The sequence below is a fragment of the Notamacropus eugenii genome, chromosome 2, assembly GCF_028372415.1.
Source record: "Notamacropus eugenii isolate mMacEug1 chromosome 2, mMacEug1.pri_v2, whole genome shotgun sequence".
In the NCBI taxonomy this organism is placed as follows: Eukaryota; Metazoa; Chordata; class Mammalia; order Diprotodontia; family Macropodidae; genus Notamacropus; species Notamacropus eugenii.
The window spans coordinates 80,528,319-80,554,613 of record NC_092873.1 but is presented as its reverse complement, the minus strand read 5'-3'; the positions used below and the strand labels follow the sequence as shown (position 1 = coordinate 80,554,613).

Genomic DNA, 26,295 nt, shown 5'->3' with positions numbered 1-26,295 from the left:
CCTGTGGGTTGAGGGATCTGCAAACTGCTGGTACTGCAGCTGGAGGAAATATCTACATTTTTCAGGGGCTGCCTGAAATTCTTTGGTGTGCCTGTGGGTCACTTACTGTACCCTAGGCTGCAGATTGTACAGGCCTGCATTATAGTATATGAGAGGTATACCTACCATGTTGCTATCCAATTTTCAAAAAAATCATTACACAAAGTGTTATAATTTAAAGGTTCATCAATCCCTAACTAATATCACTTGGTCCCACTTCTGGATTCCTTATTCCATTCCAGAGAACAGCAAATGAAATTTAACTCTTTCCCTCTTAAACCAGACCCTAAAACAGATCTACCCTGTTTATCCCTGGTGCTGTGTGACCGTGGAAAAATTACTTAACCTTATCAAGCCTCAGTTTCCTTATCAATAGAGACAGTAACACTTATACTATCTAATTCCCAGGATTATTGTGAGGAGATATCATTCTGCAAGTCACTCATAGATTTGAAACCTTTGGACTATGCCTAGAGGATCATAGGATCAAAGATTTAGAGCTAGAAAGGACTTTACAGATCATTTTTATAGATGAGGAAACTGAGAAACAAAGACGAGAAGTAACTTTTCTGGGGTCATATAACTAACATGTCTAAGGCAGTATTTGAACACAGGTCTTCCCCACTCCAGATCTAGTATTTTGTGGACTCCTTCCTCTGCTTCTGTTAATACCTAAAGTCTTATTGATTTTTTATATCTTTCACATTTGTTCCTTCCTTTTTATTCTTTCTTACAACATTTTAGAGGGAGCCAATGGCTTAGTGGATAGAGCACTGGGCCTGAAGTCAGGAAGACTTGAGTTCAAATTGAGCCTTAGATGCTTCCTAGCTGTGTGACCCTGGGCAAATCTCTTAACCTCTGATTACTTGACAGAATGGATCACTGGAGAAGAAAATGCAAACCATTCCAGTATCTTTGCCAAGAAAATCCCAAATGGGGTCACAAAGATTCAGTCACAATTGAAGCAACTGAACAATGAATCCAGGGCTTCATCATCTTATGCCTGGACTGTTATAAGATTACTAGTTGGCCTCTCCCGTCTACTTTGTTGCCTCTTTCATCAAGTCTAAATGTGTCGCTGACGGATTGATTTTCATAAAATACTGCTCTATTTTTGTTATACTTCCATCTAGAATCTTTCAGTGCCTCCCCATTTGTCTACAGAATAAAGTTCAAAATCCTTAGCCTGACATTCAGGACCCTCCGTAATCTTTTTTTCTATCTTTCCTAACTTTATATCACATAAATCCCCTGAATGTACCTTTTACTTCAGAAAAATAAAGCCCTCTTCTACTAATTTTCTAGTATGCCTTGTGCATTCATGTCTTGGTAACTTTCTTACTCTGTGCCACTATTGGGGAATGCCCTCCCTCTCCTCCTTCAGATCCAGTCACTTAAAGTCCTTTCAAAACCCAACTCAAATCCTTCTGTAAAACCTTCCTGACTACTTTAGTCTACAGTAGTTCTCTTTCCTTTCTATCCCTATAGCACTTAATATTTATATCTTTTTTTGGTTTATGACATATGCTATCTTATATGTATATATTCAAAATCCTCAACTGGATTGTTAGCCCAGTGAGAGTTAAGACGATGTCTTAAAAATCTTTAAAAAATAACAGTCCATAGAAAAAGTCTGAAATGCAGATCAGAGACTTGATATACTGGTTGCTGTTTGGGATGGTTCCTAAACCCTAAGGGGTATCATTACACATTTGATGAGAATCATAAAAAGGGAGCATAGGACCTCCCAGTTCAGATTATATACTGTACTTAACATGAAATAATAATGGTGCAGTGCGGGGATGTCAGGGTAGTTGGGGGAATGGGGCTCCTTTGGACCTCTGTGGCTTCTGTGCTGCTGAAGGACCCAAGTAAATGGCCTGTGTTATCAGCTGCAACTACTGTTGCTTCCCTCTCCAACTCACTTTCTCTGTCTCTTGTGTCTATCTGTCTGTCTCTTTCTCCCTTTCTCCGCCTCCCCTTCCCCTCCCCTCTTTCCATGTGCCATGTCTCAGCTCCAGGAACACCAAGAAGAGATTGAGGGAATGATGAACGCTATCTTCAGGGGTGTTTTTGTACACCGATACAGGTGAGGCAAGGGGCTCCCCTCATATGATGCCCCTGTTTCGTGGGAAAATTAAGTGAGGGCTATTTTTGGTGGGCTGGGATATATCTTGCAAGATAGATAGAAGGTATCTGTGACCTTTTATTTCTCTTGCCAGGGATGTCCTCCCTGAGATCCGTGCCATTTGCATGGAAGAGATTGGGATATGGATGCAAAATTACAGCACGTCTTTCCTCACTGACAGCTACCTCAAGTACATTGGCTGGACCTTGCATGATAAGGTTGATTCAGAGTTTCTTCCCTTTTCCCTTTTCTTCTTTAACCTGAAGGCCTCCAACTCTTCAAGGTCTTTCTACTATTCTAAGACAGTAGCTGTCCTTGGTGGTATTTTCTCTGTCAAGCTACTGACTCCTAAAACTTTGTGCCCAGCAATCAACAAAAAGGGATAGAAAACTGAGAAAGGGATGTGTGGGTGGGTGTGCATGTGTATGTGTAGGAAGTGTTTCAGAGAAGAAATTGACCTTTAGCCTGAGGAGCAATGTAAAGGAGGTTACGTGTAGCCACATAAATGTATCTTTATATATGTATGTATGTATATACCTTTCATGGGTATGTAGATATGTTTGCATATATCTTCATGAGTGTTTGTGTGTGGTATATAGATAACAGATATTAGTAATATCTCAGGAGAAAGGAGCTGGGCTATGAAACCAGGAATCCCATCCAGGATGATCTGCACTAGGAATATGTCACAGCTCCTTTCTAGGGTGATAAGAAGGATAACTGTACAGTGTTTTATGGATTCTCCCAAGTCTTCTTTAAGAGAATCCCCTGGTCAAAATGAGTAATTTTCCCAAGATGGGAAAGTAAAAGATATCTCTTAAGTGATTAATGAGGACAAGTTCAGTCATTTTCTCTTCCTTTTGGCTTCCTCTCATAGCAACGGGAAGTTCGTCTAAAGTGTCTGAAGGCTCTTCAAGGCTTATATGGCAACCCGGACTTCGTTTCTTGTCTGGAGCTTTTTACCAGCCGCTTTAAGGTTAGACTGGCATGGTGGTGGGGATGTTCCTTTCTTCTCTTCCCCTTCTTTCTCACCTGTTATCCTCCTGCAGTCCTAATCTTACTACTCCCATTGCTCCTGTGTCTTCTTAGCCCATTCAGCATAATTTTCCATTCCCTCCCCTTAGATTCCTTTAAGATTATGAGGGAATGATGGAAAGAATTGGTGGGGATGTTTGGTACCTTGGGATGAGGAGAATGAAGACAATTTGTGGGTTATGTTCTTCTCCCTCTGATAGGATCGAATGGTTTCCATGGTTATGGACCGAGAGTATGATGTAGCTGTGGAGTCTATCAAGTTACTGACCTTAATTCTGAAGTGAGTTCTGAAATGTGGGAGGGGGAGCATGTGGCTGTGATGATTACCTTGCACCTTTCTAGTGCTGGCTGCCTTTCCAAAGTCTCCACACCTGTTCCGTACCTCTAGGTAGGCTGGGCCTTCCTTATGTGCTGATAGATCTTCACAGAATGAGATCACCTATCTTCATCCTCTTCCTCTTCCTCTTCTTCTCCTTCTTCCTGCATATTCTTCATTTTGAAATTTGTTGTGAGTTTTATCTTTCATTCCTCGTCGTTCAGTTTTAGGTCTTCTTCTAGGTGATAGCCATCCTGTTTCTAAAACATACTTGGGATTCTTTAACACTCTTTCCCTCCTTTCTTGGCAGGAACATGGAGGGAGTACTGACAGACACTGACTGTGAGAGCATCTACCCTGTGGTATATGCTTCCAACCGAGCTTTGGCCTCTGCTGCAGGGGAATTTCTGTATTGGAAGTGAGTTACTGATTCATCCTCACTCTCCTTAACTCTTGTATCATCTGCCACCCCCCCCCCACCCCTAACTGCCCTCTGCTGTTTATTTCCCAATTTTCCCTATGTCTTCTAGGTCTCCCTTTTCCCTTTTTTTCCCCCTTTACTCCCTTATCCTCCTAGCATTTATTTTGCTCACCATTTCCACCAGGCTTTTCTTCCCTGAATGTGAGGTAGGAGAGGCAAGTGGAAAAGAGCAGCATCACAGTCCTCGAAGAAATTTCTTCTTTCTCCTGTTAGCTTTCTCCATGGAGAGTGAGGTGACTACAGAGAGAATGGTGGGGATATTGTGATCATGTATGTTTGATTGGATGGTGGTGGTGGTAAGGAGTGGGCCATAGGAAGGAAAGAAGCCCTGTCAGGACTGGGCTGTGTATCTGTCGGTTTTGTGGACCTGATAGTGTGCTGAAAGCATGTGGCTGTTATGAATTAGGCACTCATGATGGCAGTGGGGTTGCTTAGGATGAGGGCAGGGATAACTTATGGAAGGGCAGAGACAGTGTACTCTGGACAGTACATTCCCTGGCAGAGAAATCTGTAGCCTATGATTTTCTCCCTTCCATAGCTCCATGACCATGCAGCTTACCTGGTGGACAGCCTGTGGGACTGTGCAGGGACTCAACTGAAGGACTGGGAGAGTTTGACAGGGCTGCTGCTGGAGAAGGATCAAAGTGAGAGCTATGTGATGGGCGAGGAAAGTTGGGTTATGTGTATTCTGGGAGAGTCAATTCAGCAAATGATTATTAAGCACCTACTATGTGCAAGACACTGTTGTCAGATATTTGCTGGGGATACAAAAATGGGTATAACACCTGGCTCTATCAAAGAGTTTGTAATTGAATTCTTGGAGGCTGGGGAATATGGACACAAAAATCTGTAATACGTGAGGAAAGCTGATAAACAGATATGAAAGGTCCCCAAAACATGCTGTGAGAACATGTTCCAGAACAGAGAAAACTATACCTCTCTTTAATTTGAGAGAGCTTAGGTAGGAGAAAGCCAAGGAGGACGGTAATGAATTGTGGGCTAGTTTGTGACTTTGTTTTTATGTCATTGCTCACCCAGGCTTGGGAGATGTGCAGGAGAACACTCTGATAGAGATCCTTGTGTCTAGTGCCCGGCAGGCTACAGAGGGTTATCCTCCTGTGGGGAGAGTCACTGGAAGGAAGGTATGAATTTATGAGTAGTATGGATGGTGGTATTGAATCAAGACAATAGGTGATTCTGTCTGGGCTCTGGGTAGGTTATTCCCTACCTCATACCAAAACCATGTTATAAATCTGTTTCTAGGAGCATAGAGTCTCTGAGAGAATTGTTATTTCTTCATTCCTGGCAAGTGAATTAGAGGTGTTTGCAAACAAATGAAAAATTATAATATTTGTTCAGGAGTGGGGTAGTCTTTGGTTATTATCTAAGTTGAATTCACCCAGTCTCCTTCAGTTCTTTTTGTACCCTTCTGATTCTTAGGGTTTCACTGCCAAAGAGCGTAAGACCCAGGCAGATGACAAGTTAAAACTGACAGAGCACCTCATTCCTCTGCTGCCTCAACTTTTAACCAAGGTACAGTATCTTTCAGTATCAGAGAATGAGAAAAAAAAAAATGAGGAAATTCCCCTAAGGCAATGGGAACTGGAGTAGGAAATGAAGCAGCTTAATATGTGTTTCATTCTTTACCACAGTTTTCAGCTGACGCAGAAAAGGTTTCCCCCTTGCTTCAACTTCTCAACTTCTTTGACCTCAACATTTACTGCACTGGACGTCTACAGAAAGTAAATGGAGAGTGGGAAGAATGTTCCTCATTATTTCCCTTCTCCCATAGGTTCTGTCCACTGACCACTCTTCCCATCCCCAGACCCAGGTGCCATACTTTCAGCCCCTGGTTCTCCCTTTTCAAAACTCAGGTATTTTATTGCTTAACCCAAAATTTCCTTACCCTGACATTCTGCCATTGAACCCCCGCCTCCACTCCCAAACCCTAGACTCTCATGTGGTGCCTTCTATTATTCTTTTGCTCCCTAAGTGTTACTCCTTATTGACTGTATTCTCGCTAGCACTTAGAGTTGCTCCTTCAGCAGCTTCAGGAAGTAGTGGTGAAGCATACAGAACCTATGGTGTTAGAAGCTGCAGCCCGGGCCCTCTACTTGCTCTGTGATCCAGAGTTCACCTTCTTCAGCCGGGTGGACTTTGCCCGAAGCCAGCTGGTAGACTTGCTGACTGACAGATTCCAACAGGACCTAGAAGAGCTACTACAGGTCAGGATTGGGTCCAGAGCCCAGGTGTCAGGATTCTTCATTTTTGAAGAACCAGAGTCAAAATATAGAGATATCCCAGAAGGGGAATGAATGCTCAGGAGGGAAGGACAAGTAGATTTTGGGGGGAAAATTTTAATGTAAGGAGCATTTTGTCCTTAGGGCTCCTTCTTGGATGAAGATGAGGTGTACAACATGGCAGCCACTCTAAAGCGTCTTTCTGCGTTCCACAAGTGAGCACTTTCTCTTCTTCCTCTCCCTACCCTAACTTCTGTCCTGGCACAGTTCATTTTAACCCTTTTCTCCTCCCTCCACCCTAATTTCCAGTGCCCATGATCTAACACGCTGGGAGCTGTATGAGCCATGTTTCCGACTCCTGAAAAAAGCTGTGGATACTGGAGATGTTCCACGACAAGTGAGCCAGAGGGACAAAGAGGAGAGGCCAGGAACTTTACAAAGGAATTCTAGGCTTGCCAAATATTTACACCCTTTTCCAGTTCCAGAAATATTCCCAGGGACTTGGAGGGATGTTTCTCTTCTTACGTTATTGGGAGGTGCCCCATTTTGCTCCACTTCTACCCAGTGAAAAAAACTTTTGGTGCCATCTCAGTGTATTCCAGGAGACTGACAAATATGAGAGTATTGACAAGTGTTTCCAATGCCCAAAAGCTTAGATCTACACATATTCCCTTTAAAGAGAAGGGAGAGAATGTGGTAGGAGATAGTCCTGTCCTAGTTGTCTTTCCCCCTTCTCACATCTTTCAATTTCTCTTTTCCTACATCTTCTGTTTTCCCAATCTTTATTTTCCTTCGTTGAATCATGCAGATAATCCTCCCAGCACTGACTCTCATCTATTTCTCTATCCTTTGGGCATTGGCTCATGTCTCTGGATCAAATTCTTCACAGCAGGTAACTATGAATCCAATGTGAGGAAATTGGATATAGGGGAAAGGTAGTCAAGGAAGTCTGTGTTTGTCTTAATTGTAATCGTTCCCTTCCTCAATTCACTTCCATAGGAACAGGTGCTGGGCTTGAAGGGCAAACTGTTGACTTTCTGTGATCTTTGCCAAAGCTGCCTTTCAGATGTGGATTCAGAGATCCAAGAACAAGTGAGACCTTTACTGAAGCTTGGTGGTGGGACATTTCCATTAGGGTGAGAGGGGATAATCTACCAGATAGAAATTACCTTTTCAATGTAGCCTGATCCTTTGTTCTTTATCTCTGGCTTCACCTCTCTCATCAGGCTTTTGTCTTATTAAGTGACCTGCTCCTTATCGTCAGCCCTCAGATGATTTTGGGGGGGCAGGATCATTTGAAGCCTCTCATCTTCCTGCCTGATGCCACCCTGCAATCAGAGTTAGCCAGCTTCCTCATGGATCATGTCTTCATCCAGCCAGGAGAGCCGGACAGTGGTACCAGAACGGAGTTGGGACTGTTGGTGGAGAGAACTCGTAAGGTCTGGGATTGGATCACAGAGCTAGAGGAATATGGCCTTTATTTTACCTGTTTCTTCTTGGTATTCTGGCTTAGATACTAAAGATGCAGAAGAGGAACAGGCACAGATTGAACAGCTGCACCAACGTCGTCGTCTCTTGGCTGGATTCTGTAAGCTGTTGCTCTATGGGGTTCTGGAAATGGAAGCAGCCTCAGATATCTTCAAGCACTACAGCAAGGTATGGAATAGGGCTGATTATGGAGGGGGATAGAAACATCTTCAAGTACTTCAGGGTGCTGAGAAGAAGGGATAGGACAAATGGGAGTAAGAGCTAAAAAATGAGAGTAGAAAAAACAAAGAGGGGAGATTGGGAAGATTAGAAAAGAGATGAGTAGGGGCCAGAAAAGAGTCTGTTCCTTCTGTCCCGAACTTTCTTTCTCCTGCCCTGTGTAAGAAGGGAAGGAGACTGAGTGAATTTTAAGAGGGGCGAGGATTTAATGAGGTATAGAATTTAGTTCCACCTGCCTCCAAAAGTCTGTCTCCATTTTGTGAGGCTACTAATACTCACTGTGAAGCCTCTGTAATGTCTGGAAAATGTAGAGATCTGGGGAGAGATGCATTTTCCATTCTTATGGAATATTTTCCTTAAGCATGATTTTTTTTGAAACTTCTGTTGGAATTATCTCTTTATTTTTGGTGTTTTTTCCACCCTGACAAAAGAGAAGAAGAAATTATCTGTACCAAGGAAAAAACTGTATTTCTTCCCTCAGTTCTACAATGACTATGGTGATATCATCAAGGAAATACTGACACGGTCAAGACAGATCAACCGAAAACAGTGCTCTCAAACACTGTTGCTTAGCCTTAAACAGGTATCCACTTTCTTCTCAGGGCCCCCAATCTGATTACATCCTTTATTCAGAGCCTATACATATTTCTGCCCAACCTTTAACAATTACATATTAAATGATTTGAGGACAGGAGTTTTGCCTCATTTCTTTCGAATGATCCATATCATTTAGTATGGAGGTGCTCAGTAAATGCATGTACACTCATGCCATCCCTATGCCCATGTGACTTTCGAGATAAGGTAGGGGTGATTTCCTTCTTTTCTTCCCTGTTTTCATTTCCCCAACCTCTGTCACAGTGAACAGTGTTTTCTGTTATGGTTATCCTAACCATTGGGTTAGGATAAAGGACCTGCCTTCCTGAGGAGCTGAGCAGAGGTGTAGGGGAGCTGCTGTGGTATCATGGAAGGAGTCCTGGATTTGAATTTAGAAGATCTAGTTTCAACTATTTTATTATGACTTTGAGGAACTCACTTAACTCTGCTCCTCAACTGTTTCCTCAGTAAAATGGTAAAGAGTGTAATGAGATATCTTTGAAAGTACTGTGTATATAATGTGAATTCTTGTTATTTTTTTCTGTTTTATCCTGTTCTTCCCCTTTCCAAATGCACCACCATTCTTGGGAAACAGTTGTACACGGAGCTACTACAGGAGCATGGGCCAAAGGACCTGGATAGTCTCCCAGCCTTCATGGAGATGAGGGATCTGGCCCGGAGGTTTTCCTTGAGCTTTGGACCACAGCAACTGCAGAACCGTGACCTTATCGTCATGCTGCACAAGTGAGGATGCCCCATATATTGACTGGGGAGAGGGTGGGATTTGGGTGTCCAAGACTTGAACAGAGATTGTGGAAGGCTAGGAGAAGTAGGGAAATACAATTAATCTTGAAAATAAGTTGCGGGGATTGTTGGACTTTGGGGAACAAGCAGGGTTTTAGGTACAAGATACATTGGTCCTTGGAGGGATGTGAGAGATGACCAGCCTCCTAACATAATTTTCTCCCTATCAAGAGAAGGCATCAAGTTTTCTCTGGCAGAGTTGCCTCCAGCTAGCTCCTCAAATCAGCCTCCCAATTTGGCATTTTTGGAGCTGCTTGAAGAATTTTCACCTCGTCTTTTCCACCAGGATAAGCAGCTCCTGTAAGTTACTGCCAGGAATATGAAGTGGGAGTGGTTATGGGAGAAGAATGCAGTGGGGAGGGGACTCTGGTAACTCAAACCCCTTTTCCTTTCTCTCCTGTCTCAGGCTGTCCTATTTGCAAAAGTGCCTGCATCTTGTCCCACAGTCATCTAGTAATTCTTGGGGCCCAGTTGTTTCCTATTGCCGTTCCCTCAGATCACAAGAAAACGGTGCGGAGACCAGCCCTCAGCAACACCTCCAGCCCAAGAGGAGACGTGTAGAAGGTAAGGACCTTTTCCATACCTCATAATCCCCAACAAATATTTCCTATTTCTTTAACTCTTAGCAGGTGTTCTCTTTATCAGTTCATTGAATTATATAAAAGGATTCCAAACTGAGAGGAACAAAAAACCCCAGAAGATTATAAAAGCAAACTTAGTCAATAAAAGCAGTTATTTATTAAATGTATATTTAAGCATTATACTGAGCCCTGGAGATAGACAGAAATGTAAAATGAGCTTGCAGTCTTACAGTGAGGGAGACAACATGCAAATAATTATGTACAAACAAGCTACGTACAAGATAAATAGGGAATAATCAAACAGAAGAAAGGCACTAGAATTTAAGAGGAATTAGGAAAAGCATCTTGTAGAGGATAGAATTTTAGCTGGCACTTGAAGGACGTTAGGGAAGCCTAAAGGTAGATATGAAGAAGAACATTCCTAGCATGATGACAGTGAAAATGCCTAGAATTTAGAGATGGAGTGTCTTGTTCAAGGAACAAGAAGGAAACCATTGTCATTGGACCAAGGAAAGGGAAGCAGGTTATAAGGTATAAGAAGAGTGGATTATGAAGGGCTTTGAACACCAGAAGATGCTAAAGGTTATAGGGAGTCACTGAAATTTATTTAGTAGGGGAGTGACATGGTCAGACTTTTGATTTAGGAAGATCACTTTGCCATCAGAATGGAGGATGAACTAGGGTGGGGAGAGACTTATGGGAGGCAAATCCTAGTATAGGGAGATCAGGAACTGCATCAGGGTAGTGACAGTGTTAAGAGGAAGTGTATGAAAGAGATGGTAGGTAAAATCACCAGTCCTTAGCAACAGATTGCATATGGTAGATGAGAGACAGTGAGGAGTTGAGGTTACCAGACTAGGGGACCGGGAGGATGGTTATAAGAGTAATCTCGATAGTAATAGCAAAATTTGGAAGGGAAAAATAATGAGTTCAGTTTTAAACATGTTGAGTTGAAGATGTTGGGTGTCTTAATAGGCAGTTGGAGATAAGAGGTCAGAGGTCAATGGAGAGGTTAAGATGGGGTGAGTAAATTTGAAATTCATTAGCATAGAGATGATAATTGAATCCATGGGAGTTGATAAAAATCACCAAATAAAATAGTATAGAGGAGAAGAGAAAAAGGGCCCAGGACAGAGTCCTGTGAGACAGCCACTGTTAGCAGTTGTGATCTGGATAAAGATCAAGTGAAAGAGACTGAGGAGAAGCAGTGAAGTAAGAGGAGAACCAGGAGAGAGGAGTGTCACGGAAAACTAGAGAGAATGAGAATAATTGACATTTCTGTAGTTCTCACATATACAGTCAATCCTCAGCTTTTGCTGGGGGAGGGTTCCTAGAAAATGGGATGAAAATAAAAAACAAATGTTGATACATTGAAACTATGGGAAATAGGGGTAGGTTCCCATAATCACCCAAAACTATAATCTTTCACTGGAGATTGCTGAAAATAAACTGTCCTTTATAACATAACAATTATGATAGTAAGTACTTTTCCTAACACAGTAACTATGAAATAATCTATGAAATACAGTGCACAAAATAAGATTGGTAACATGCAAAGCATTTTTTCTTGCTAGTTATTCCCTAGAATTCTGTGACCTTTTGTGCTAACATCTCAATTTTAAAAAGAATTTGATTTCAGATAATAATTCACTTTTTTTAATACATGAAATCTACAGTGCCATAAATACTGTACTTCAAATAAAATTCTTAAAACTAAAACATTTTTTAACCTTAATCTTACCTTCCACTGTGTCAGAGGTGTGAGGGTGTTGTACTATATACTATGCTGGTGTAAACCTCTCTACTTTGGTCACTCTCTGAAAAACCAAGGAATAGGTTGTTGACACCTTAGTTGTTGCTGTTGGAAAACACTGAGATTGGCAAAGTCTCGACATCATTTTAGAACCCAAAGGACTTACACTGTGCTTTGGGGGCATAACTGCAACACAGAACTTGAGTTTTCAAGGCAAACAGTGAAAATGTATAACAAATGCACAGGGAGCTCTTTACAACAGAAGGGTAAAAGACCAGTGAAACAGCAGTTGCTCTACAAACTTGTGTCCATCCTGCTTCTCGTTTTTTTCTAGCGCACCCAACCCCAAATGTGCATGGTTGCCAACATGAAAGTGAAAATGAAATTACTTATAAAATCACGCAGATAGTTGAAGTGGTGAAAGTTAAACGTGTGAATGGTGAATATTTGCTGTAATAATTATGTTCCAAATCTTAACTGAAGAATTATCCTCAGTCATCTTTTAGTCAGAAATGAAGGTGATACATTCTCCTGGAGAAGGAAATGGCTTGGGAGTCAGGAGATCTAGGGTTCAGTTTGCCTTTTAATCTTTACTTAGTTATTTCTCCCCTCTGGGTCTTAATTTTTTTTATAAAATGAGAAGGTTTGATTGGGTTTCTAAGATCAAAAACTTCCAGCTTTAAATTCTGTGATGCTGATTATTTATTGGCCTTCTGTTTGTAAACTGTTGTGCTGGGTCCTTTGAAAGATACAAAACAACATATGAAGAGATAGTTAATTGTTCTAGGCTACAGATGCTAGATGGGTAATAGAAGTAAATAAAGATTTAAGAGTTCTTGAATTCTGAATTCCTTTACCTAATCATAATCTATCATTCTAATTTTCCTTCTGCTTTATTTCCTCTTTATCCTTACCTGTTCTTCATCCTTATCTCCAATCCCTCCCCTGACTCTATTTTTTCTTAGGCCATCATGTAATAAGTGTCAGTCAGTCAGCAAACTCTTGTTAAAATCACCTACGTACCAGGCACCATTATAAACACTAGGGATACAAGGAAAAGGAAAACAAAAAGGTGAAACCCAGTCCCTGTTATTAAGGATTTCACAGTCTCGTAGGGATGAAAACAACTATATACAAACTACATATGTACAAGAATAAATTTGAAATAGTCAATAAATGCTTAACAATTCATTCATCCATGTCTCTGACAGGAGGCTTGGGGGTAGGGTATGTTTTACCATCATCCTCTGAATCCTGGCAGTTTTTCTTCCCATTTGGAATGTGAGCTCCTTGAAGTCAAGAACTGAAAAAATCTTTAATGCTAAATGCACTTCTTCAGATTGTGTATTAGCACTTCATCCTATCCCTGGTGATATGGATGGAATCATTCCTAAGTCACAGAAGTTGTCTTTCCCTTAGTCTCCATGTCAAATCCTGTCCTGGGCAGAAATAAACTTGTGTAAGCCTTGAGAAAGTTTAAGAGATTGGTCTGATCCAGAAATTGGTGCATTTGTCTCCACAGCCACTTCCAAGCAAGATCAAGAGCATTTCTGCCCGCCTGAGGAACAGAGCCTACTTCTAAGCAGTGTCCCACAGACTCCTACATTGGCCTCTACAACTGTGAAAGGGAAGTGTTCCCTTTGGCGACAGAAGGATGAAGAGGAGGACTCTGCATCAGAGTTTACCGAAAGGTGAGGACTAGAGAGAGGGTTTCTGTGGCTTGCCATTTGTCTAACTTTTTTTTTATGAGTTTTTCTCTCTTGCTCCCACAATTACCCTATGCTATAGCTCTCATTTTAATATTCTACTTATTTGCCTGTTCAATTTTTGTCTTTCAGACCTTCTTTACCATCTCACAAATCCACTTATCTTCTCCCCAGATTTATACTGATCCTTTCTTTTTTTGTAACTTTTTAAATTTTACACTTAAATACAGAATGAGAAAAGAAAAAAAAAACACTTCCATATACACAACAGACCATAAGAAAGGATTCAGTGTAAAACAATAAATTTCTATTTCAAGAAAACATATAATAAATGCTTCACATTGTTTTCAAAGCTACTGAGCTTTTCTTTGCTTCCTTGTTGATTTTCTCTTGTTTTCTGCAGTGCACTTTTAACTTTCATTTCCTTCCTCCCCTGCCTTCTCTCCCCACCCTAAAGAAGGTTACAGTTATATATATACATGTGGATATATATACATGTACATAGATATCTATAAACATACAAATACATGCATATCTACACTTATACACATACATATAAGAGCATACTATGCTTATTATTTCCTGTCATCTGTTTCTCTGAAGGTAGATAGCATGTTTCTCTATAAATCCAAGGCTTTCTGTATTTTTTTAATCCACCAGGTCATCATTTCCTACACCACAGGAACATTCCTTTCTGGATTCAAACAGCATTTTCCTTCATATAGGATTTTTGCGGTTCATTTGGTTATTTATAACAGAATGACGAGGTTACTCACAGTTGTTTTTAAAACAACACTGCTTTTACTACATACAGTGTTCTCTTGGCTCTGCTTGTTTTGCTCTTCATTGCTTTGGGGAAGTCTTTCCATGCTTTTCTAAAATCATTGAGCTCATCATTTTGTATAGCAGAGTAGTATTCTATCGTGAACATATACCACAATTTGTTTAGCCATTCCCCAGTTGACAGGCATCCCTGTAATTTGCAATTCTTTGCCACCACAAGGAAAGCTGCTATATATATTTTAGAAAACATAGGTTCTTTTCCACTTTCCCTAATCATCTTGGGAAACAGACCTAATAGAGTATTGTTGGGTCAAAGGTAGAGGCAGTTTAATAACTCTTTGGTCATAATTTCAACTGTCTCTCCAAAAGAGACGGATCAGCTCTCAGATCCACAAACAGTGAATTAAGGTCCCAGTGTTTCCACATCCTCGCCCACATTTGTCATTTTCCCCTTCTGTCATTTTAGCCAATAGGTATAAAATGATATCTCAAGGTTGTTTTAATTTGCATTTCTCTAATCAATAGTGATTTAGAGCATTTTTTCATGAATATAAATTGTTTTGATTTCTTCATTGGAAAACTGCCTTTGACCATTTTTCAGTTGGGGAAGGAAGGAATCATTCTTACAGATTTGACAAAATTCTTTATATGTTTGAGATATGAGAAACTGATAGCTGAGGAACTGCTTATAAAATTTTTTTCCCCAGTTTTCTGCTTTCCATCTGATTGTAGCTACATTTATTTTATCTGTACAAAAACTTCTAAATTTAATCAAAATTATCCATTTTACATCTCATAACATTTTTTAATATTTTGTTTGTTCACACGTTGTTCATCTCTCCATAAATCTGATGTTCCATGTTCTTTAAATTTTTTTGTAATCTCTCTCTATATCTAGGTCATGTGTCAGTTGACCTTATCTTGGTAAATAGTGTAAGATATCAGTCTATGCCCAATTTCTGCTCGACTACTTTAGAGCTTTGCCAACAATTTTTACCAGATAATGAATTCTTATCCCCCAAACTTAAATGTTTGCATTTGTCAAACACTGAGTAACTGTGTGTTTGCTGCCGTAGATTTTATGTCTACTCAGTTCCACTGATCTGCCTTTCTATTTCTTAGCCAGCACCAGGTAGTTTTGATAATTACTGCTTTATAATATAGTTTAAAATCTGATACTGCTAAGCTTCCTTCCTTTACATTTTTCCCCACTACTTCCTTTGATATTCTTGATCTTTTGTTCTTCCAAATGAATTTTATTATTTTTTCTAGCTCAGTAAAATAATTTTTTGAATTAATTGGGTGGGATGGCATTGAATATATAAATTCGGTTTGATAAAATTGTCATTTTTATTATATTGACCCTACCTTCCCATGAAAAATGAATATTTCTCCATTTATTTAAATCTGATTTTATTTGTATACAATGTTTTTTTATGGTTTAGTTCATATAGATCCTGGGTTTGTATTGATAGGTATATTCCCAGGTATTTTATATTGTCTTAAGTTATGTTAACTATCTCTTCCTGAAGAATCCTGTTGGTAATATAGAGGAATGCTGATGATTTACATGGGTTTACTTTATATCCTGCTACTTTGCAGAAATTACCAATTATTTCAATTAACTTTTTAGTTGAGTTTAGTTGAGTCTTTAGGATTTTCCAAGCATATCATCATATCATATTCAAAAAGAGATAGTTTTATTACTTCATTCTCTATTCTAATGTCTTCTATTTCATTTTCTTATTGCTATTGCTAGCATTTCCAATACAATACTGAGTAATATTGGTGACAGTGGGCATCCTTGTTTCATATCTGATCTTACTGGGAAGGTTTCTAGTATCCCCGTTACAAATAATGTGTGCTATTGGTTCTAGGTGAATGCTTCTTATCAACTTAAAGAAAAGTCCATTTATGCCTATATTTTCAAGTGTTTTTAATAGAAATGACTGTTATACTTTATGAAATGTTTTTCTGCATTTATTTTAATATAATCATGTGATTCCTCTGTATCAGTTCTTCGTCTAGTGCTTCATTTGTATGAGATTATTGTTCTTTTTATCTTTTCCTATACAATTTTGCTTTTTAGAATCACCATACCATGCTCAGCTCTTTCCCAGTCTTTCTTTCAAACTAATCAATTGCTAATGGCAATCTTAAGCATACAGTTTCCATTTTGAGGTATAAAAAGTAAACAGTTTGTCCTTATTAAATCATCTTGTGGTTGGTCTTTGATGTTTACCTTATTTCTCTTTGATCTTGTATTCTATTAAGTTCTGATCTTTCTGCAACAAAATCCTGAAAGTCTGTCAGTTCATTAAATGGCCAAGGATTCTACTTAACTTTGCTATTATTATTATTTGCTATTTATTATAAGTTATTTTTGGCCACAACTCCATTTCTTCTGCTCTTGTGTTCTAAGACCTGTGGTCTTTTAGTGTAGCAGCAGCTAGGGCTTGTGTAGTTGTAATTGTGATTGTGAAGTATTTGAATTGTGGGGCTTTTTTTTTTCATATATTCTCCTTCATCTGGGGGTTTTGGAATTTGGCTCATGATATTCCTGTAGGTTTTCATCCTGGGATCTTTTTCAAGTAGTGATAGGTAGATTTTTCCTATTTCTACTTTCCCCTGTTGTTCTAAAACATCAGGGCAATTTCCTTTAATTACTACCTCAAGATTCATGAAGATTCTTTTTTTGATTTTTTTTAATTGTTTATTCTTATGTGCTCTCCTCTTGATTTCTCTAGATTTGTGGTTTTTCTTGAGATGTTTCACATTCTCTTCTATTTTTTTATTTTGTTTTATTATTTCCTGATATCTTATAATGTCATTCGCTTCCCTTTGCCCAATTCTAGTTTTCAAAGAGTTGTTCTTTGGATCTCCTTTTCTTTTCATAATTTTCTTGGTTTTCTTGGATTGTTCTTATTTTTTAAAAAAAAATTTCCTCAATTTCTCATTTGATTTTTAAAGTTCTTTTTAAGTTCTTCCAAGAACTCTTTTTGGGCAGATGACTATTTGACATTACTCTTTGAGGTAGGAGAGGCTTTTTTTGTTTCTGTATCTATCCTTCTCTGGAAATGAACTCTGGTCTTCTCTATTCCCATAGTAGCTGTCTGTGGTTGGATTCTTTCTCCTTTGCTTCCTCGTTTTATTTATTTTTATTTTTAGCAGTTTGCTATTATAATCACCTCTTTTTCTGTTGTGTGGGGGATGGTGCCTCTGGCCTCAGGTCTTTCTTATTTTTTGAGCTTTGTCCAGGGCCAATCTCTATAGTCCTTTCCTCCTCCAAGCCAGCGCTGGGGCCCTCAAGCACACTGTGCTGTAAATGCTCTTGCTCCCTGAGGACCCTCCAGCGGCTGTAACCTTCAGTTTTCCCCTTCAGCCTGGAACTGAAACCAAAAACTCAGCTTTTCTGTAAGTGCCCACAGCTAGCAGTGTCTACCCCACTGCTTCCATACTCAGCTGTAGCCTGGGACCTCATTTTGGCAGCACAGCTACACCTGGCATCCCACTGAAGCAAAGGGTCCTTTAATCTTCCCCTGCTCAGATATCTGACCCCACACACTGTCTGTGGGGTGAAAATTCCTGTGGCTAAGCTGAGGCTACATCCCAAGCCAGCTGCACCCCCCTCCCTCCCCCAATCAGGGCTTGTTGTTAGTTGTTTTGGAAGAGATAGCCTGGTGGTGTTTGCATTTCAGTCAGGCCCAACCTCTGTCCTGGCATCTTTCCTTGGGTCTTCTCCAGTTGTCCCAGGAGAACCATTGCTGTTCCCCAGCTTTTGTTTAGTTTTGCTTCTCTGTGTTTACCCTGAGATGCTATTTTGTCATGTTTGTGGAGGAAATCTGAAGAGCTTGGAATTCTGACCGACTTTGCCATCTTCCCAGAATCCCCTCCCTACACTGATCCTTTCAAAGTAACTTTACTTTTGAAGCTACAGAGTACAGTCTCTTTTGCCTAAAATTCGTGGTCATTCACAATTTAACTTCAGTCTACCTCTCTGGCTTTATTTCAATATTATGTGTTTTTTAATGTGCTCTGTCTTCTAGACAAACTAACACTACTCCTCAGTCTCTTGCCCTCTCTTGTGTCCATGCATCTGTGTTGGTTTGTGAAAACAAAAAGCAAGAAAAATAAAGAGGAAAAAATATGCTTCACTCTTGCACTTTGAGTTCTTCAGTTCTCTATCTAGAGGTAGATAGCATTTTTCATCATGTGTCCTTTGAAGTTTTCATAGATCATTGTATTAATCAGATCATTATGTTGCTAAGTCTTTCACAATTATTTTATCCTTTTAGTATTGCTATTACTGTGTGCATTGTTCTCCTGGTTCTAGTAACTTTACTTGGTATTAGTTTATAGAAGTCTTTCCAGGTCTTTCTGAAAAAAGCCATCAGCTTTGTCATCTCTTACAGTATTACATCACAATCATTAACCACAACTTATTCAGCCATTCCCAATTGATAGGCAACCCCTCTGTTTCCAGTTCTTTGCTACCACAAAAAGAGCTGCATTAAATATTTTTGTACATATGGGTCTGTCTTTTTGTAGGCTTTTTATCCAGGACATATTTTTAGCTGTAGGGATCCTCACCACAGCTCTGTGCTGGGCCCTCTCCTCTTCTCTTTCTGTATTATTTTACTCTGCAGAAAGTTCTTAGATTTATTTATCCAGTCCTAGCCTCTTCACCATTGGTCTTTCATCTCAAACTGGATGTCCCACAGGCATATTGAACTCATTATTTCCAAAACAGAACTCATTATCTTTTCCCTTCTAAAACCCTCTCTTCCCAACTTTCCTTTTTTTGTCAAGGGCTCTGCCATTCTACCTAGTCACCCAGGCTTATAACCTAAGTGTCATCCTCAACTCATCATTCACACTAATCCCAGTATTTAATCTGTTGCCAAGTACTTTGCTTTCTTCTTCACGTTTCTCCTATATGTCCTTCTCTTTCCAGTCATTTGCCACTCTTGTGCATGCCTTCTCCTCACCTCCTGGACTGTTATAGTAGCCTGCTAGTTGGACTTCCTCATATCTCTTTCCACTCCAGGCCATCTTCCAAACAGTTGTCAAAAGTGATGTGATCTTCCTAAAACCCAAGTTTGACCACGTCACCCCTATTCACTCAGCTTTACTGGTTCCCTAATTCCTCTAGTATCAGATATAAAATCCTAAATTTGTTTATTAAAACCCTTCTATAGCCTAATCCTTTCCTACCTTTTCAGCCTTCTAACTTCTTACCCCTTCACATATTCTGTGATCCAGAGACACTGGCTTCCTTGCTTTTCCTTGAATTAAGGCATTGTTATTTGCTGTCCCCTGTGCCTGGAACTCTTCTCTCTCCACATTTCCCTGGTTTCCTTCAGTTCTTACCTAAAATGCTTCTTTCCACAGGAAGCATTTCTCAATTCCTATTAATAGAGGTTGAGGCCCATTCCGTGTAGCGAGGTGAGCATGGCTGGTGGTACCGCCTCGGCCCTGACAGACGCTCTTGTTTCCCTTTTCACCTTCCGCCTCAGCCCCTTCTGGTGCCGGTGCCATGGGCCAGTGTCCCACTCGTTGTTATAAGTATTGTAAAAATAAGTCGTACCCAGAGTCACGTTTCTGCAGGGGAGTTCCTGATGTCAAGATACGAATCTTTGACCTTGGTAGAAAGAAAGCAAAGGTGTATGAATTGCCATTGTGTGGCCACATGGTGTCAGATGAATATGAGCAGCTGTCATCAGAAGCCTTAGAGGCTGCTAGGATCTGTGCCAACAAGTACATGGTGAAGAGTTGTGGCAAGGATGGCTTTCATATTCGTGTGGGGCTACATCCTTTTCATGTCATCCGCATCAATAAGATGTTGTCCTGTGTTGGGGCTGATAGGCTCCAGACTGGCATGCGGGGAGACTTTGGGAAACCCCAGGGCACTGTAGCCCGTGTACACATTGGTCAAGTTATCATATCGATTCGAACCAAGGTCCAGAATAAAGAACATGTGAATTGAAGCTTTGTGTAGAGCCAAGTTCAAGTTCCTTGGCCACCAGAAGATCCACATCTCCAAGAAATGGGGTTTCACCAAGTTCAGTGCTGATGAGTTTGAGGATATGATAGCTGAGAAGCAACTCATTCCTGATGGCTATGGGGTTAAGTATGTCCCCAGCTGGGGTCTCTTGGACAAATGGCGGGCATTCCACTCCTGAGGGGTGTGTTGCTGTGACATCTACCTTTTCTTGAAGGCGTAAATAAATTAGTTACTGCTAAAAAAAAAAAAGAGGTTGAGAAAGCTAGTACTTTCCAGAAACTCTGTTAATTTTTTCCAATTTATCCTGTTTTGTTTGTACATGACTGTTTACGTGTTGATGCAAATCACATGTTTAAATAAATAACTTGTTGACTGGCTTTTTACTAAATAGAAATCTTTGAAATATTTTTCTTCCTTTAAGACTCAGAACAGATATCATCGCCTTCTCCAAGAAGCATCCAGGGCATGCTAAAAGTGATTCTGTTGTCCTTCATTACTCTTGTTTAACATCTTATAGTCACACATCACATTTTAATATGTGTAATGGTTATTTATATAGATATCTTGTTCCTCCTTGAAGGTCGGGATTAAGACATTTTCTTCTGTTTTACCCTCATTGTCTAAAATAGTTCATTGCACGCAGGTGCTTAATAATGTTTTTTAGTAAAATTAATTCCTTGCATATCTCTGTCCATATAGCCAGATACCCTTTGGCTCCCAGAAGCCCAAACGCTCGTGCCCAGAGGATTTCCACCACTCTGAACATAGCCACTATGGACCTGGTCTGGGCAATCAGCTGACCCGGTTAGTATCTCCCTTACTACCTTCTTCAAACCTTTTATCATCTCATTGTGAAAGAACTGTCTTCATGTCTTACCCTTTTGTGTAACCTCCATCAGACTCAGTCTTATGGAGGAGGAGGAGGATGAAATAGTAATAGAAGAGTCAAATGAAGAGGAAGCAGGGGAATGGAAAGACATGGATAAGGTAGGCGCGGGGAAGAAAGAAAATAAACTTGTTCTAGATCTTCCTCACAGTCTATGACTACATTCCCCCCCAGTCCCCCACCCCAGTACCTGAGTGCTGCTTTGGGAATTTGAGAAAGTTGGGAGAGGGACAGGAAAGAGAATGAGGAGGCTAATTAAATGTTCTGGAGTGGTTTTCACCTGTTCGGTAAGGGTACTTGGGTGGGGGGAGGGAAGTGGAGCACTCATTCCTCTGCCTGTGGCAACAGTCTCTTTGCCTAACACATTCCAACATTCTTCTTCCCCTCCTCACCTCTCCCAGTCCCAGATTACTCAGCTCACTTATACCCTAGGCTTCTCACTTCCTCCCATTCCTTTTTCCTTCCCCAATTACTTTAAGAAGGAGAAAGGAGTTGGGTGGATTTCAGGAGGAATAATCATAGATAGCTTATTTGAAGCAACCTCAGAAGCAATATAATCCAACCAATAATTTTTATAGATGAGAAAATTGAAGGCCAGGGTGGTTAGGTGGATTGCCCCATTTCACTCAGGTAGTAAGTATCAGAGGTGGGCTTTCATTCCCTGTCCTATGACCAGTCAGAAGTCTTCTTCCCTAAAGAGAGCTGGAAGGGGTAGAAAGTGAAGGGTTGGAAGTCTGAAAACATAAAAATGAAGAATAAGAAAGTCTGAAATGTCTCCATCCCTGAAAACCTTTTGTGAGAAGTCCTTCTCTCTGCATAAGGGAGTACCGCTGTGGCTCAGGATAAACTTTAGGAGGCTCGCTCAGAGAAGACAAAGGTCTTCCCCCTTCCAATTAACTGGCAGGAGCTATTGGTTCCCTTTATAGCTAGAACAGGCAAAGAATGAGTTGTCTATATAAAGTGAAGTTGTAGGAGTGGGAAGGATACCCTTCCAACTTTTAACCCTACTCTTTACAGCATCCAAGCTCTCTCTCTTCTCATTCTTCCTTCAAACAGCAGCGAGACCTCCTTGACTCTGCAGAAGCAGATGGTGATGTGAGTATACCTAAGAGTAGCTATGAGAGCAAGGGAAACAGACAATGGGGGATTGCTTTTTCTTGGGTGACAACAGATGGGAGGTCTTTAGGTCGTATAACATATTTTAGAGACAGTAGGGTAAAAATCAAAATCCCTCACATTATATTTGGATCTTTGGAGTCAGGGTTGTGCGTTGAGGAGAAGGGCTGCCATAGAACTGTGATATAGAAGAAGATGGAGTTATCTGCTTGTCTTTTTCTTTTATGGTTTCCTTTCCTTGTTGTCTTCCTAGGATTTCTGAGACCACACTGTGCCTTCTTCAAGATGATTGTCCAATCATCAATATGGCCAATTGAAATATAAAAAATGGTGTCCAAAGCGATCCCAGTCACTAAGGAAAAATAAAGGAGGAACTTTTACCTGTCTTCCTCCTCTCCCAATTTTATCTTAACGTTTTCTTTCCTCTCTCTGATTTTTGGGTTGGAGAAACCATGACTTTCCTACTCTTCCTAATGCATATTTCAACTGAGTTTTGTCTCACCTATTTTGAGATTTAAGTTCCCTCACATGATAATTTGGAAGAGGAGAGTCTATACTTTTGAAGAGATATATTATGTTTCTATTCAAAAAGAACCTTTATTTCCCCATGTTTGTGGAGATACTTTATCTCCCAGCCTTTTTGTGCATCTTTTGGCGCTTGTTAGATTAATAAAGGTTGTTGGAAATCAAAATTGGTCTCTGGGAGTATTTATGACTTGTAACATTTATGCTGCTGGGTAGAAGGAACCTTTTTCCTTAGGGTTCTGTAGAGAATTCTGGGGTAGTGTCTTATGCACTGATTACTAACTGTTGATTAAATGACGTTAAGGAGTTCTTCATCACCGAATGCTTAGAAAGTTATTAAATTTGAGTAGTTTTAAGCTGAGTAGGAAGACAAGGAGAGGCACTATGATAGACTATATTGATTAGGTTGCAGAGGTGATATTTGGAGGCAAGTGGAATCTTGTGGAATTTTCCTTTACAAATCATCTAGATGGGTGGTGCTCAAAGGCAGCCCTCCTGTCTATAATGAGGTATCCCTCTTCTCCAAGGATAATCTCTCTCATTTTTCAATCTTTTTGTTTCTTACCATTAGTCATATTTGTAATTCTCATTGAAGATATAAAATAATTGAATCTTTTCATTTGGAGGAATCTCAGAGATTGTCTTTCCAATCTTCCACTTAGTTCAGAAATCTTTTACCCTATTTCAGTTCCTTTTTTAATACTAAGAGTGAATGGGAGAATGTGCTGTATTATTTAGGCATAACCTGTTCCATTGGGAGGCAGTTCTAATTAAATCTTTTGACCCAAAATCTGCTTCCTTGTAACTTCCTATTGGTCTTAGTTCTGCCCTTTGAACCTACTCAGAATCCACTTCATCTTTTCTTCTCTGGGCAAAACACATTAGTTCCTGTAGCCATTCTAGTCACTCTTATCTGGTTTGTCATTGCCCTTAAAGATATGACTCCTGAAGAACATTGCAGCAATCTATTGTAAGGATCATGTATTATGACCAGGTAGGATTTATACAAATAATGGTATATATTAGTTTAATGTTAGGAAAACTTAGAATCATTGACCAGAACAATAACAAAAATGATATAATTATCTCAGTAGACACAGAAAAAGCCTTTGACAAAATATAGCACCTATTCCTATTAAAAAACACTTGAGCACAGGAATAAATAAGAGCTTACCTTACCATTCGTTATCTGTAATGGGGATAAACTAGAAGCCTTCCTAATGTGATCAGGGGTGAAGCAAGGCATGCCCATTATCACCTCTATTATTTAATATTGCACTAAAAATGTTAGCCAAAGCAATAAGAGAAGAAAAAGAAATTAAAGGAATTAAAATAGGCAATGAAAAAACAAAACTATCACTCTTTGCAGATGATATGATGTTATACTTAGAAAATCCTAGAGGATCAACTAAAAAGCTACTTGAAATTATTAACAACTTTAGCAATGTTGCAGGATACAAAATAAACCCACATAAAGCATTAGCATTTCCATATATTACCAACAAATCTACTAGGAAGAGATAGAGAAATTCCATTTAAAATATTTGTAGACAATATAAAATACTTTGGAATCTACCTGCTGAGACAAACCCAGGAACTATAAGAACACAAGTATAAAACACTTTTCACATGAAGCCATATTTAAACAACTGGAAAAATTTTTACTCATGGGTAGGCTAAGCCAATACAATAAAAATGACAATTCTACCTAAATTAATCTACTTGTTCAGTGCCATATCAGTCAAACTCTCAAAAAAGTATTTCTAGAGATAGAAAAAAATAATAAAATTCATCTGGAAGAACAAAAGGTCAAGGATATCAAGGAATTTATTGTCAGGCCTAGAGGCCTAAGTGCTACCCGAGTCTTTCCTTACCTGTCGCAGGTCTTCGGCTGGCCAAACCAGATAAACGTATGAGAGAAGAGACTTTCCAGAGTCGAACAAGGGTTAGGCTTTATTCAGGGTCTTGGTTACATGTGCAGGGGGAATTCTTCCTCAGGAGAGAGGAATCCTCTTCCCAAGGAGGCAAAGATCTTACAGTAAGAGAATGGAAGTGGGAGGGGGAGAGGGGCCTTCTGTCCTCCAAGGGCCCCTCAGCGCTAAGAGCGCCTTCAGGCTTTCCTGACCCTACTTAAGCTCTCCCGCCACATAGCTTGCACCTGAATACCGTGCCTGTTCTCAGCCCTTAGACAACAATAGGTGTGCTCAGACCATGGATTAATCTCAAGGGCAGGATGCTCTCCCCAGCAAGTTTCCCACGGGGAAGAGGTGGAAATGCACGAGATAGCCCGGGTCTCACACCTCAATTCTCAGCTGTTCCCTGGGGGGCCTCATGAGAACTCTAAGGTTTAGAAGTCCTCACTTTTACCTGCCTGAGACTGTCCACATGGAACTGAGCTTACACCCCAAACAATTTATTTTTAAAAAATGTGAAAGATGGTCTAACCATACTAGAGCTGTATTATAAAGCAGTAATAATACAATTTGATACTGGCTAAGAAGTAGAATGGTGGATCAGTGGAATAGATTAGGTACAAATTACATTATGGTAAATGACCATAGTAATCTAGTATATGATAAGCCCAAAGATCCAAGCTTTTGAAACAAAAAATATTTGACAAAAACTGCTGGGAAAACTGGAGAACAGTATGGCAGAAACTAGGTATAGACCAACGTCTCACACCATAAACCCAGATAAAGTCAAAATGGGTACATGATTTATACATAAAGTGTGATACCTTAAGCACATTAAGAGAGCATGGAATAGTTAATCTGTCGGATTTGTGGATAAGGCAATAATGAAGGACCAAAGGAGATATAGAGAGCATTACCAAATGTAAAAAATTTGATTATATAAAATTAAACAGTTTTTGCACAAACAAAACCAAAACTAGAGGTTTTTCTTTGTACGTTTTATAGGTATTTCCTTACAGGAAAGGGAAAAACTTTTGCAAGAAGTATCTCTGATAAAGGCCTCATTTCTCAAATGTATAGAGAACTTAATCAAAAATTTATAAAACTGCAAGTCATTCCCCAATTGATAAGTGGTCAAAGGAACAGGCAGTTTTCAGACAAATCAAAGCTATCTGTAGTCATATGGAAAAATTCCCTAAATCACTATTGATCAATGCAAATTAAAGCAACTCCGAGGTACCACCTCACACCTATTAGAGTGGTAATAGTGCAAAAACGGAAAATGTTGCAAGTTATAACAGATGTGGAAAAACTGGGACACTAATGCAGTTATGAACCTATTTGACCATTCTGGAGAACAATTTGAAACTATGCCCAAAAGGCTATAAAACTGCACACCCTTTGATCCAGCAATACCACTGCTAGATCTATATCCCAAAGACATAAAAAAAGGGGGGGAAGGACTTATTTGTACAAAAATATTTATAGCTGTTCTTTTTGTGGTGTTAAGCTAAAAATTAGAACTCAAAGGGATGCCGTCAGTTTGAGGATGACTGAACAAGCTGTGATATAGGATTGTAATAATATTATTGTGCTATAAGAAGTTACAAGTGGGATGATTTCAGAAAAACCTGGGAAGACAACATGTACTGATGCATAGTGAAGTGAGCAGAACCAGGAGAAC

General features: G+C 39.8%; 1 protein-coding gene and 1 pseudogene across 7 annotated transcripts in view; both read left to right on the top strand.

The window, feature by feature from the left end:
• The window catches only part of STAG3 (STAG3 cohesin complex component), a 48,688-nt gene extending 25,823 nt beyond the window's left edge, over positions 1 to 22,865 (top strand). For 6 of the 7 annotated variants that reach the window (XM_072641422.1, XM_072641427.1, XM_072641425.1 and 3 more), the window contains 26 exons: positions 2,055 to 2,128; positions 2,262 to 2,385; positions 3,045 to 3,143; positions 3,403 to 3,482; positions 3,829 to 3,936; positions 4,124 to 4,232; positions 4,538 to 4,643; positions 5,038 to 5,141; positions 5,440 to 5,532; positions 5,652 to 5,741; positions 6,024 to 6,224; positions 6,384 to 6,454; positions 6,549 to 6,636; positions 7,048 to 7,131; positions 7,239 to 7,331; positions 7,466 to 7,634; positions 7,753 to 7,895; positions 8,428 to 8,529; positions 9,136 to 9,284; positions 9,516 to 9,644; positions 9,751 to 9,908; positions 13,201 to 13,369; positions 20,871 to 20,975; positions 21,071 to 21,158; positions 22,075 to 22,152; positions 22,427 to 22,865. In XM_072641422.1, coding sequence (XP_072497523.1) covers positions 2,055 to 2,128; positions 2,262 to 2,385; positions 3,045 to 3,143; positions 3,403 to 3,482; positions 3,829 to 3,936; positions 4,124 to 4,232; positions 4,538 to 4,643; positions 5,038 to 5,141; positions 5,440 to 5,532; positions 5,652 to 5,741; positions 6,024 to 6,224; positions 6,384 to 6,454; positions 6,549 to 6,636; positions 7,048 to 7,131; positions 7,239 to 7,331; positions 7,466 to 7,634; positions 7,753 to 7,895; positions 8,428 to 8,529; positions 9,136 to 9,284; positions 9,516 to 9,644; positions 9,751 to 9,908; positions 13,201 to 13,369; positions 20,871 to 20,975; positions 21,071 to 21,158; positions 22,075 to 22,152; positions 22,427 to 22,435 — 2,823 coding nt within the window. In that variant the 3' untranslated portion in view covers positions 22,436 to 22,865. The remainder of the gene's footprint in view (positions 1 to 2,054; positions 2,129 to 2,261; positions 2,386 to 3,044; positions 3,144 to 3,402; positions 3,483 to 3,828; positions 3,937 to 4,123; positions 4,233 to 4,537; positions 4,644 to 5,037; positions 5,142 to 5,439; positions 5,533 to 5,651; positions 5,742 to 6,023; positions 6,225 to 6,383; positions 6,455 to 6,548; positions 6,637 to 7,047; positions 7,132 to 7,238; positions 7,332 to 7,465; positions 7,635 to 7,752; positions 7,896 to 8,427; positions 8,530 to 9,135; positions 9,285 to 9,515; positions 9,645 to 9,750; positions 9,909 to 13,200; positions 13,370 to 20,870; positions 20,976 to 21,070; positions 21,159 to 22,074; positions 22,153 to 22,426) is intronic. The other variant, XM_072641424.1, reaches the window with a different exon arrangement.
• On the top strand, positions 19,689 to 20,364 carry LOC140525764 (large ribosomal subunit protein uL16-like; annotated as a pseudogene).
• Positions 22,866 to 26,295: the final 3,430 nt, after the last annotated feature.